Source organism: Cheilinus undulatus, linkage group 7, assembly GCF_018320785.1.
Source record: "Cheilinus undulatus linkage group 7, ASM1832078v1, whole genome shotgun sequence".
Lineage (NCBI taxonomy): Eukaryota > Metazoa > Chordata > Actinopteri > Labriformes > Labridae > Cheilinus > Cheilinus undulatus.
Window position 1 is genome coordinate 641,854 of NC_054871.1, and position 12,777 is coordinate 654,630.

A 12,777-nucleotide genomic window follows, 5' to 3' on the forward strand; every position below is an offset into this window, starting at 1 on the left:
TTTAGTCTATAAAGGAGGAGGCTGGGGTGGAGGAGGTGGAGCTTTAGTCTATAAAGGAGGAGGCTGGGGTGGAGGAGGTGGAGCTTTAGTCTATAAAGGTGGAGTCTGGGGTGGAGGAGGTGGAGCTTTAGTCTATAAAGGAGGAGGCTGGGGTGGAGGAGGTGGATCTTTAGTCTATAAAGGTGGAGTCTGGGGTGGAGGAGGTGGAGCTTTAGTCTGTAAAGGAGGAGGCTGGGGTGGAGGAGGTGGATCTTTAGTCTATAAAGGTGGAGTCTGGGGTGGAGGAGGTGGAGCTTTAGACTGTAAAGGAGGAGGCTGGGGTGGAGGAGGTGGATCTTTAGTCTATAAAGGTGGAGTCTGGGGTGGAGGAGGTGGAGCTTGAGTCTGTAAAGGAGGAGGCTGGGGTGGAGGAGGTGGAGCTTTAGTCTATAAAGGAGGAGGCTGGGGTGGAGGAGGTGGAGCTTTAGTCTATAAAAGTGGAGTCTGGGGTGGAGGAGGTGGAGCTTTAGTCTGTAAAGGAGGAGGCTGGGGTGGAGGAGGTGGATCTTTAGTCTATAAAGGTGGAGTCTGGGGTGGAGGAGGTGGAGCTTTAGTCTGTAAAGGAGGAGGCTGGGGTGGAGGAGGTGGAGCTTTAGTCTATAAAGGAGGAGGCTGGGGTGGAGGAGGTGAAGCCTCCTATTTCTGCTCATATTCAAAATGTGATGTCATTTGTTTTGTTTAAGGTCATCATCCTTTTTGTCACTCATTTTGATTAAGAAAAACACATAAAACACAAAAAGGAGGATTTTTATAAACCTTTATAGAAAACGTTGACACTTGAATGTTTGCATAAAATACATAAAATCTCTGCTGCCGCAGCAAAAAAAGTGATTCATTAAACTGCTATTTTGACAAATTTTAATTTAAAGAAATATTGCAACTTCTGCGATTTAAAAGTTGCAGCAGGTCAAATTGCGATTTAATCTAACTTGCGATTAACTGCCCAGCCCTAGTATCGTGTGTTTTTTTATGGTATAATGCTAAATCGGTGCCTTTAAAATGGTGCCAAAGTGGTCTGAATCCATACTCTATGAGGGTAAAAGATTAAAGTCAGCACTGAAAAATACTGCTGGAGGCAACTCATTAAGTAAATGAAATAAAGAGGCAGACCAGAGATATTACACTGAAGCAAGAATCAGGAATGGCGTTCATGCTCTGTTGAAATACGATGAGTCGGCCGACATAAATAGCATTAATTCCAGGTGGAATTTTGTGCCTTTCATTTGGAGAAGCAGGGGGGTCATGTTGAGGTGGTAAGGTACTAAAAAGTAGCACTGAAACCTTCGTTTTGACTCGGTTCTGCTGGTATCAGACATGTTGGCATCATACCATTTAAGTATCTCCTATATCTGTGATTTATCACCATGAGTCAAAATGATTATGATTCTTATTTGGTCCAACATCGTGCAGTCTTGGTGTTATATCTAAAGGCCATTACCTCCTCCCTTCACCTCTCTGCTGAGTCATGTCACAGGAATCATGTTCAGTCACCAGCAGAGCAGAGATTATCTGTCAAGTGTACTTCAGACTTCCCCCACTAACCCGCTTTACGCTGGCTTCCCCTAGCAACCCTGCAGACGCACGCACTCACATTTAAATTCATATGCCTCGGCACACAGGTCCCAGAACTCGCCGTCCTCAGACACTTCTGATACAATCTGTGATCCTATCATGGCAGAGTAAACGCCAAACATGAAGCTGCAGGAGCAGAGGAATGAGGAGAGAAATATATCTGAAGGACAATGGTCTTTCAGAGAGGCAGACAGAATCAAACCAGGAGGCAAAAGCACGTTTGGTGTTTGATTAGAAAACCACTGCAGCCTCACACCGCCTGCATTCATCACTGACGCACTATTTAATCTTCAATTACTGCATTTAATCATGCACATGCAGAATCTAATACTTGTTTGTTAGCACAGCTAAGCTGCTGCTAATGTGATTAACACACTGCTACAATGCGCTGATGGAAGAATGGATGTGGGCAGGTAATTCCTCATGAGATGACGCTCTTATGCATCGACCAGATGATTAGCTAGATACCTAAAGTCAGAGTTATGACCCAAATACAACACCCTGGAGTGGATAAAAGAGGAACAAGAACAGCAACAATTACCCTTTTTATACTATACAAACATAATGCACGAGTGTATTTACACTCAAAGTGATCTCTGTTTAGAGATTTGCGTTCTTTGTCTCAGCTCAGTAATAAGAGCCGGTCTTCCAGCCCCCAAACAGCCTCTGGCTTTGTTCAAGTTCAGCTTTTTATGTCTTTAAAACAAAAACAGAAACAAGGGGAACCATCTCTCTGATGATCGTTCACTAAAGGAGCCAGCTCTGATAACCGGCTCATTTAGGCTACTTTATCTCTCTACAGGGTTTTTCCTGCATAGAGAATTTGGTGGCGGCCGCCACCGCCAACTTCCTTACCGCCACCGGCTCAAGGCTCAGTTTTTTTCAGTTTTTCAATCGTTTATTCCACCAAGCGTTTTCCTGTCCGGATCTGTCATTTCAGTCATATGTAACTGCAGTTGCACGCAACCACCAGTAGTGGCGGTGGCGATGTGTTGAAATTAGCACCGGCCAACCTGTCAAAGCATCTTTGATTGTGTATTTACTAGTGATGATATGGATCGGTGAAGTGATCTTGACGTCAGCAGTCCTAGTGCATCGGTCCGTGGAGCCCTGGATCAGTAATGATGCAGCACAAACCGGTCTTTGTACTGGTTTGAACGTTAGGGATCGGTTCATTTAGGCTCTGCAGCTCGTTTTCTCAGCCCGTTCTGCCATGCTCTGGCTCAGCAACTGTAATCTCACACGACCCGCGATGACCTTTTACCTTTAAACTAGAGTTCTGTTCACCGTAGGTACTTGCTAGGTAGACCGATGTGTTTCACCGGTCGTCGCTAAAACCTCCTTCAGTTCCAGTTCTGCACCTCAGGAAAAAGTCATGTGGACTTTATATAAAGGATGAATAAATTTTCAAATGTCTGTCTGTAGGCTTTGGAGAAAAGCGTTAAAGAACTACGGCAGCTCCTAAGTTTCACCTGTTGAGACAGCAGAGCTAAAGTTTAGCTAAGATGCTAACACCAAATGCAGCACAAACAGACCCGAACATAAACACTATTCTGAGTTAAAACTCGGAGAAGTCTAAAGTTATCACAACAGCCCCTTCATTCACAGAGTTTACAACCGTAATGTGTCGTTAGGAGTGATTGATTTGGTGACATAATCAATACATCTGAGCCCACTGATATGATTTTTAAACAGAGAGGACCTCACTGAGCTGGAGATCAGCTGTTCTTCAGTGAATTAATTCAAGAATGAAGGCAATCAAGAACGGTCAGATAGACAGAGAAAGGAAATAACCATGTTTTTGCCACATGTAGACTGAAAATTCACATTAAGAGGAATTATGAAAGGAAAAAAATGTATAGTGTGTATTTTAACCCCTTGTTCTCCTGCACTAGCAAACACACTGAGCTCTGTCTACCCAAACCTCCTTTAACTGACTTTAAATTCGTTTTAATTTGTGCTTCTTGGGAAAACTTGATATTTCGTTTGTACTATTATTGGGATGAATAATTCTAAAGAGGTTACAAGTACAGAAGGATGAACATGTACCAGTAAAAACTCATTTTTATATTTATATTCCAATTTAATGTCAAAGTAAGACACCTGGGCACCTGGGTGTGTCTTTCTACTACATCCTGCTCTCATTGCAGCTGCAATAGCCCTAACAGCACTTGTACAGACAGCAGATGCTGAGAGGCTATTTTCTGCACTGAAGATTGTAAGATATGATTGAGAATACTATCACAATTCATGTCTACACCAGAATATTGCAAAGTTTATAATGCATGAACTTTTTTTAAAAGATAAAAACACTCCTGCGCAACAGACTTAAGGAGAGGCACCTGTATGTATGCTGTAAGGTGGCCACTGATGGTCCAAACCAGAAGTCTTTGAATAAAAATATTCAGGAGGTTCTACAAAAATGTAACCAAGGAGGGCAAAATGGTCTGCCACTGGCTGTGCCTTGTGCAAGTAAATGGTGGTTAAGCTGCCATGCAACCAAACTAAAATGTTAAACAAAGCACATAAAAATAAATGAACATGCTTCAAAATAATACTTGTCATTTTTTAAATTCATGTAAAACTCCTGTACAACTCCTAAAACAGACCGCTAGTGAAACACTTGTTTGAGCCAGTTGAAGGCACGGTACATGTGCACCTGTGAGCCCACGATCAGGTACCACCACCACCTCATTTTAAGCCAGGAAAAACCCTGCTCTATCATAATCAGAACACAGATATACCAGCAGACTCGTCTACTATATCTCTATCATAATCAGAACACAGATATACCAGCAGACTCGTCTACTTTATCTCTATCATAATCAGAACACAGATATACCAGCAGACTCGTCTACTTTATCTCTATCATAATATCATAAGATGATGTCATCCTTTGAAATTTACAAAACATTCCATCCTCTACCTTTGAAGATGATGTCATCCTTTGAAGTTTACAAAACATTCCATCCTCCACCTTTGAAGATGAGGTCATCCATTGAAGTTTACGAAACATTCCGTCCTCTGCCTTTGAAGATGATGTCATCATTTGACATTTATAAAACATTCCGTCCTCTACCTTTGAAGATGAGGTCATCCTTTGATATTTACAAAACATTCCATCCTCTGCCTTTGAAGATGATGTCATCCTTTGAAATTTACAAAACATTCCGTCCTCTACCTTTGAAGATGTCATCCTTTGACAATTACAAAACATTCAGTCCTCTACCTTTGAAGATGATGTCATCCTTTGAAGTTTACAAAACATTCCATCCTCCACCTTTGAAGATGAGGTCATCCATTGAAGTTTACGAAACATTCCGTCCTCTGCCTTTGAAGATGATGTCATCATTTGACATTTATAAAACATTCCGTCCTCTACCTTTGAAGATGAGGTCATCCATTGAAGTTTACAAAACATTCCGTCCTCTGCCTTTGAAGATGAGGTCATCCATTGAAGTTTACGAAACATTCCGTCCTCTGCCTTTGAAGATGATGTCATCATTTGACATTTATAAAACATTCCGTCCTCTACCTTTGAAGATGAGGTCATCCATTGAAGTTTACAAAACATTCCGTCCTCTGCCTTTGAAGATGAGGTCATCCATTGAAGTTTACGAAACATTCCGTCCGCTGCCTTTGAAGATGATGTCATCCTTTGACATTTACAAAACATTCCGTCCTCTACCTTTGAAGATGAAGTCATCCATTGAAGTTTACAAAACATTCCGTCCTCTGCCTTTGAAGATGATGTCATCCTTTGACATTTACAAAACATTCCGTCCTCTACCTTTGAAGATGATGTCATCCTTTGAAATTTACAAAACATTCCGTCCTCAGCCTTTGAAGATGATGTCATCCTTTGACATTTACAAAACATTCCGTCCTCTACCTTTGAAGATGATGTCATCCTTTGAAATTTACAAAACATTCCGCCCTTTACCTTTGAAGATGATGTCATTCTTTGAAGTTTACAAAACATTCCGTCCTCTACCTTTGAAGATGATGTCATCCTTTGATATTTACAAAACATTCCATCCTCTGCCTTTGAAGATGATGTCATCCTTTGAAATTTACAAAACATTCCGTCCTCTACCTTTGAAGATGTCATCCTTTGACAATTACAAAACATTCAGTCCTCTACCTTTGAAGATGATGTCATCCTTTGAAGTTTACAAAACTTCCCTCCTCTACCTTTGAAGATGATGTCATCCATTGAAGTTTACAAAACATTCCGTCCTCTACCTTTGAAGATGATGCCATCCTTTGACATTTACAAAACATTCAGTCCTCTACCTTTGAAGATGTCATCCTTTGACAATTACAAAACATTCCGTCCTCTACCTTTGAAGATGATGTCGTCCCTTGACATTTACAAAACATTCCGTCCTCTACCTTTGAAGATGATGTCATCCTTTGACATTTACAAAACATTCCGTCCTCTACCTTTGAAGATGATGTCATCCTTTGAAGTTTACAAAACATTCCGTCCTCTACCTTTGAAGATGATGTCGTCCCTTGACATTTACAAAACATTCCGTCCTCTACCTTTGAAGATGATGTCATCCTTTGACATTTACAAAACATTCTGTTCTCTACCTTTGAAGATGATGCCATCCTTTGACATTTACAAAACATTCTGTTCTCTACCTTTGAAGATGATGCCATCCTTTGAAGTTTACAAAACATTCCGTCGTCTACCTTTGAAGATGATGCCATCCTTTGACATTTACAAAACATTCTGTTCTCTACCTTTGAAGATGATGCCATCCTTTGAAGTTTACAAAACATTCCGTCCTCTACCTTTGAAGATGATGTCGTCCCTTGACATTTACAAAACATTCTGTTCTCTACCTTTGAAGATGATGTCATCCTTTGAAATTTACAAAACATTCTGCCCCGTGCTTTTGAAGATGATGTCATCCTTTGACAATTACGAAACATTCCGTCCTCTACCTTTGAAGATGATGTCATCCTTTGAAGTTTACAAAACATTCCGTCCTCTACCTTTGAAGATGTCATCCTTTGACAATTACAAAACATTCAGTCCTCTACCTTTGAAGATGATGTCATCCTTTGAAGTTTACAAAACTTCCCTCCTCTACCTTTGAAGATGATGTCATCCATTGAAGTTTACAAAACATTCCGTCCTCTACCTTTGAAGATGATGCCATCCTTTGACATTTACAAAACATTCAGTCCTCTACCTTTGAAGATGTCATCCTTTGACAATTACAAAACATTCCGTCCTCTACCTTTGAAGATGATGTCGTCCCTTGACATTTACAAAACATTCCGTCCTCTACCTTTGAAGATGATGTCATCCTTTGACATTTACAAAACATTCCGTCCTCTACCTTTGAAGATGATGTCATCCTTTGAAGTTTACAAAACATTCCGTCCTCTACCTTTGAAGATGATGTCGTCCCTTGACATTTACAAAACATTCCGTCCTCTACCTTTGAAGATGATGTCATCCTTTGACATTTACAAAACATTCCGTTCTCTACCTTTGAAGATGATGCCATCCTTTGACATTTACAAAACATTCTGTTCTCTACCTTTGAAGATGATGCCATCCTTTGAAGTTTACAAAACATTCCGTCGTCTACCTTTGAAGATGATGCCATCCTTTGACATTTACAAAACATTCTGTTCTCTACCTTTGAAGATGATGCCATCCTTTGAAGTTTACAAAACATTCCGTCCTCTACCTTTGAAGATGATGTCATCCTTTGACAATTACGAAACATTCCGTCCTCTACCTTTGAAGATGATGTGATCCTTTGAGGTTTACAAAACATTCCGTCCTCTACCTTTGAAGATGATGTCATCCTTTGCAGTTTACAAAACATTCTGCCCTCTGCCTTTGAAGATGTCATCTTTTGAAATCTACAAAACATTCTCTCCTCTGCCTTTGAAGAAGATGTCATCCCTGAAGTATTTAATAGAATTTAGGATGATGATGTCATCAAAGCTTTCAAACATTCCATCTTTGATTTTTGCATACAGGCCAGTCTGTGCCTCTGGTTGTCATTCCAATCCAACCATCACCCCTCCAGATTTATTGTCTAAATAGTATGATGCTTTGGTTGAGAAATCCTGATGTTGCACAGTGATGCACAAAGTACAGCATGCATCTTAACATGATTTCAGGGACCTACACAGAAAACCACACCCTTGTTTAAATTCATGCAGAACTTTTAGGATCCTGAAAATCAGCATCACAGAAAATTCTCCTGGCAACCACACACCCACTGCCAACCTTAGAGAAGAAAGAACGAAACGGCTGAATATCTCAAGGAATCATTCATATTAAAATGTGCAGAGGAGCGATAAACCCCTATGAACGGTAGAATAGTGATTTGGTGTGGGATGAGCAGAGCAGAGGACAGAATGTCTCTGCAGCAGGTGACTGAAGCTGCCCAGAACATCATTAGTATCCAGAGCACACTAAAAGACAACACCTGAGCCAGCAACAGCACGACTGGCTGTAAAACAATACAGACGTATTCACCGGTAGACCTGCAGACCACAGAACAGACTGTTCCTGTGTACTACCAGACTCTAATACATCCTCAGCTCTGAAAAATCAGAGTATGTTTGGGATTTAATGCATTTTGGTTTGGAATGAGAACATTTTTTACTCTTTTGATGCCTTTAGTTTCAGAACGATGTACGGTATGGGTCTGACAGGGCTGAAACCACTATTGATTATATGTAGTTCATGATAGCCTTAACAGACACTGAGAATGATGTGAATTTATCATGACAGAAAAATGAACTGAATCTGACAAAAGCAAAACTGCACAATCAAAAATAAAGCAAAATGAAGGATTTAGCACTAGCTTCGTCAGCACGAGGGCACAGAGGAGTAGACAACATCACACAGCAGTGTAGAGCTCCCGCCAGGGGGCAGGAAGTGGTATCTGTGGTATCTACTGAAAAACGCCACATTTTCAGCTGTTTACAACGATGCCAAGCATTCAATGAGAGAACTTAAGCAACCTGTGTTTCCTCAGCTGATGTCTAGGCTCGCGTCTTAGCGATCCAGATCATTTGGTACCAGTTTGGCTTTGTAAATGTGGATTAAACAAGGACAGAGGATGGAGGAAAGGAAACTGGCACTCAAACAGGAGCTAGCTACAGTGGCTCACATTAAGAACAGACTCGTTCATGAACAGACCCATCCTTACTCGGTCTCTCACACCTCAAGGTTTGTTTTGTTGACAGTTAATCACTGTTTCAATTAAAACTGACAAAATTAGGTTTATTTTATAAGTTAGAGAGGTTCAGCTAGCCTCTTAGCTCAGGACTAGACTCTTCTAGACTCAGTCTTTCAATATTGATCATGTCCACAACAGGTAAATCCCTTAAACTGTGGTAAAACTCAGACTTTGTACTCAATGTATGTGGAAATGCTCTGATGCTAATTGCAGCTTAAAGGTCCATTTAGAGCTGTAAAGTACTAACATTCCTCCATTGCCATTCATTCTCTATGGCTTTCCCCCACTTCCTGACTCCCACACACTATTAATGCATATGTTAACTAGAAAAGCACTCGGAGAGCGCAGACCTCTGCCTAGCCCTATCTCCCAGTAGTGAAGAATCCTTTAAAACATTACTGGATCCGTCCCCATGTGCCCCCCACCACGGCATTCGCCGATTACTCCCTCCCCAGCGGGGTGGAAACACGGTGAGGCAAAGCACTGGCTTCTCTACGTGTGGACTGTCACAGTGGAAGCATTGCCTGCTGGTGCCATCAGACGCACTGACAGTCTCACCCACGGTCTCACTGGACGACTGAAAGTCATGGCAGAGGGTGAATATTCCTCTATTCCTCCCAGCATTGTGAGTATTCTCGCTACAATTTGCTGTCTTTCTCTCCGTTATGCTCCGACTCGTCTCCTCGACCGGGCGTGCGTCTTTAAAACTCTGTAAACTCCAAAACTTTGAATAGAAACACACCCAAAAATGCTGCTAGGACTGAAGTTACTCATGTCCGCCATCTCCTGGTGTAAAGTGGTAACAGCGCAGACCTCCGCCATTAGCCCTATCTCCCAATAGTAAAGAATCCTTTAAAACATTCCTGAATCCAGACGGTGATCCAGATCAGCCCCAAAATCTAATCAGTTCTTCCTTAGGCCATTTCTGACATTTCCTGAAAATTTCCTGAAAATCCATCCATGACTTTTTGAGTTATGTTGCTAACCAACAAACGAACAAACCCACCCGATCACACACCCTCCTTGGCGGAGGTAAATATAACATGCTATTTAATGGATTAGTTTGAGGGAGCATCAATAAAATAAAATGCCAACACAGATAACAGGACCAGTACTGAGCCTGGCATATCATCAGCTGAACCTTAAAAAGATCAGCCAAACACCATGTCATACATCCCTGGTCTACAGATTTAAAAACACAGGAACAGCCCCGTACTTCACATAAAACTCCTCTTTAAACAAGGGCTGCAACAAATGATTATTTTTTTATGTCGACTAATCTGGCGATTATTTTTGTGATTGGTCGACTAATCGTGGCTATTTGGCATACTATTTTGGATCCCCGTTTTACCTCGCCTTCTTATGCATGCACACCTGTGAAAACTTCATGGTTTAGCAAATTGACAGGACATGTCAAGTTGCTACATCGTCAAGGTTTGTTTTTCCTCTAATATAAAAGGATTGAACTGATAACTAAAGTAAATTGCACACTAAATAGCGTTACTGAAAAAACCGTTACCCTAACAAATATCAAAGATGGTTTTCCGACTGATTAACGTACGGCACCAACGTTATAAGTAGGCTACTGGAGTTAATCCTCGTGCCTGAAGCACAAAGGGCTCAGTAACTAAATGCAAAAGATCTAAAAGATATTCATGCAACTTGCAAACTTGCCCACTCGCGGTATTTGAAGACGCAGTAGCTACAGTGTGTTTACGTTTTCAGGTGTTCGTGCCTTGCCGTAGTGCTGCCATGGTACGAGAGTTTGACTTGACACAGTTTGCAGTTGACTTGTTTCGCCAGTTTGTTTTCTGTAAAATGTTCCCAAACTTTAGAAGCTCTGGGTCGGCTTTTTGGTGCGTTCTCCGTGCTTTCCGCCATGCTTAACTTCTTCTTCTTCTCAGTTTCTGTGAATAATGTAAACAGTGGGAGCGATACTGCCCCCACCACTTCCTGTAGTGAACTGCAGGTACAGATGAGTCCTTACCGGCCGGTACTAGATGTTACCAGTATAAAAAACAATAATACGACGCGTCGACACTTGAATTCCCGCGTCGACAAATTTTTATAGTCGACACAAACGATTATGTCGACGAATCGTTGCAGCCCTACTTTAAACGCATTAGTGAGGTCCTGTGCGTGCTGGTTAGTTCTCTGGTGTTCAGGTTCAACATGGCTTTGTGGAGAAATGTGTGGTGTTTTTTTAAAAACCCAGTGACCCAGTGCCTTCATGACTCTACTCACCGCATCTTTCTCCTCTCCTCCGCTCTGCTGCTGCTCCATATTACACAGCTTCCTCTTGTTTTTGTTCTCTGTCCTCTTCATCTTCAACTCTCCTTATGTGCTGCTGTTTAGATCTGACCCTGTGGCAGCTTCCTCCTGGTTCTGCACTAGTGGATGATGGTCTGCACTGGTGGATGATGGTCTGCACTGGTGGATGATGGTCTGCACTGGTGGATGATGGTCTGCACTGGTGGATGATGGTCTGCACTGGTGGATGATGGTCTGCACTGGTGGATGATGGTCTGCACTGGTGGATGATGGTCTGCACTGGTGGATGATGGTCTGCACTGGTGTATGATGGTCTGCACTGGTGTATGATGGTCTGCACTGGTGTATGATGGTCTGCACTGGTGGATGATGGTCTGCACTGGTGTATGATGGTCTGCACTGGTGTATGATGGTCTGCACTGGTGGATGATGGTCTGCACTGGTGTATGATGGTCTGCACTGGTGTATGATGGTCTGCACTGGTGGATGATGGTCTGCACTGGTGGATGATGGTCTGCACTGGTGGATGATGGTCTGCACTGGTGGATGATGGTCTGCACTGGTGGATGATGGTCTGCACTGGTGGATGATGGTCTGCACTGGTGGATGATGGTCTGCACTGGTGGATGATGGTCTGCACTGGTGGATGATGGTCTGCACTGGTGGATGATGGTCTGCACTGGTGGATGATGGTCTGCACTGGTGGATGATGGTCTGCACTGGTGGATGATGGTCTGCACTGGTGGATGATGGTCTGCACTGGTGGATGATGGTCTGCACTGGTGGATGATGGTCTGCACTGGTGGATGATGGTCTGCACTGGTGGATGAGTGTCTGACCCAGTGCCAGCCTCTTGTTGTGGCTGCTCTGAGGCTTCAGTTAGCGGGCGAACAGGCTCAGTGACACCTCTGTGCCAAAATGAAATCCATCTCTTCTTGTTGATTCAGTTCGTTGAAGACTTCCCTCCAGACAGCCATTCCTGGTCTGAAGCCAGTGCTGCAGATGTGGACAGCTAGCTCAGAGCCTAGCCTCACTCTTCATGCTGACTCCACATCTGGAGAACCGTTTTTGACAAGCTGTCAATCAAACGTGCGGCGCCAGCTTCTGCTTGGAGACAACGAAAGGGTTTAAATCCTCTAAAAGGCTCCGTTACTCCTCCTCACCGTGAATAAAAATCCATTTCCTCCCGTTTCCACTCTGTCCAACTTGTCTATAAGTTAGCTGCCGTTAGCTGCCCGTGCTAGCCTCCTAGCTGCTAACGTTTACCTGCCCAGATACACCGTGACACCCATGACAGCTCTGACCGCGCTCCGAGCGGACGCTTCCAGGTGATTCCCGCCCAAATGTCCCGAGCCGAGCCCCGTTCTTGGTTCTATTTCACCGTGGTTGTCGCCTCCGTCGCTGCTTTCATCCTCACATAGAAGCTAAGCTCAGTGTGGACACACCGGGTTAAGCTCCGTGTTAAACTGCAGCCGCGGCACGGCACGGCTCAGCCTGTTTCCTGACTCTACCGCGACCACGGACGTCAAGTGAGATAGAACGAGACTTCAACATCCGGTTAAGATTACCAAAATAAGACACATTTTAACTTTTTTAAGACGTCGGAAAAAGTCTACGAGAGTGGTTAAGGGCCACTTAGACGAATTTTTATGAGAACATTTTTAACACC

General features: G+C 42.8%; 1 protein-coding gene across 8 annotated transcripts in view; it reads right to left on the reverse strand.

Annotated features, from left to right (window-relative positions):
• mast2 (microtubule associated serine/threonine kinase 2) overlaps positions 1-11,211 on the reverse strand; it is a 257,578-nt gene extending 246,367 nt beyond the window's left edge. For 7 of the 8 annotated variants that reach the window (XM_041790744.1, XM_041790739.1, XM_041790746.1 and 4 more), the window contains exon 1: positions 11,082-11,211. In XM_041790744.1, coding sequence (XP_041646678.1) covers positions 11,082-11,162 — 81 coding nt within the window. In that variant the 5' untranslated portion in view covers positions 11,163-11,211. The remainder of the gene's footprint in view (positions 1-11,081) is intronic. The other variant, XM_041790740.1, reaches the window with a different exon arrangement.
• Between the last annotated feature and the right edge of the window lie 1,566 nt (positions 11,212-12,777).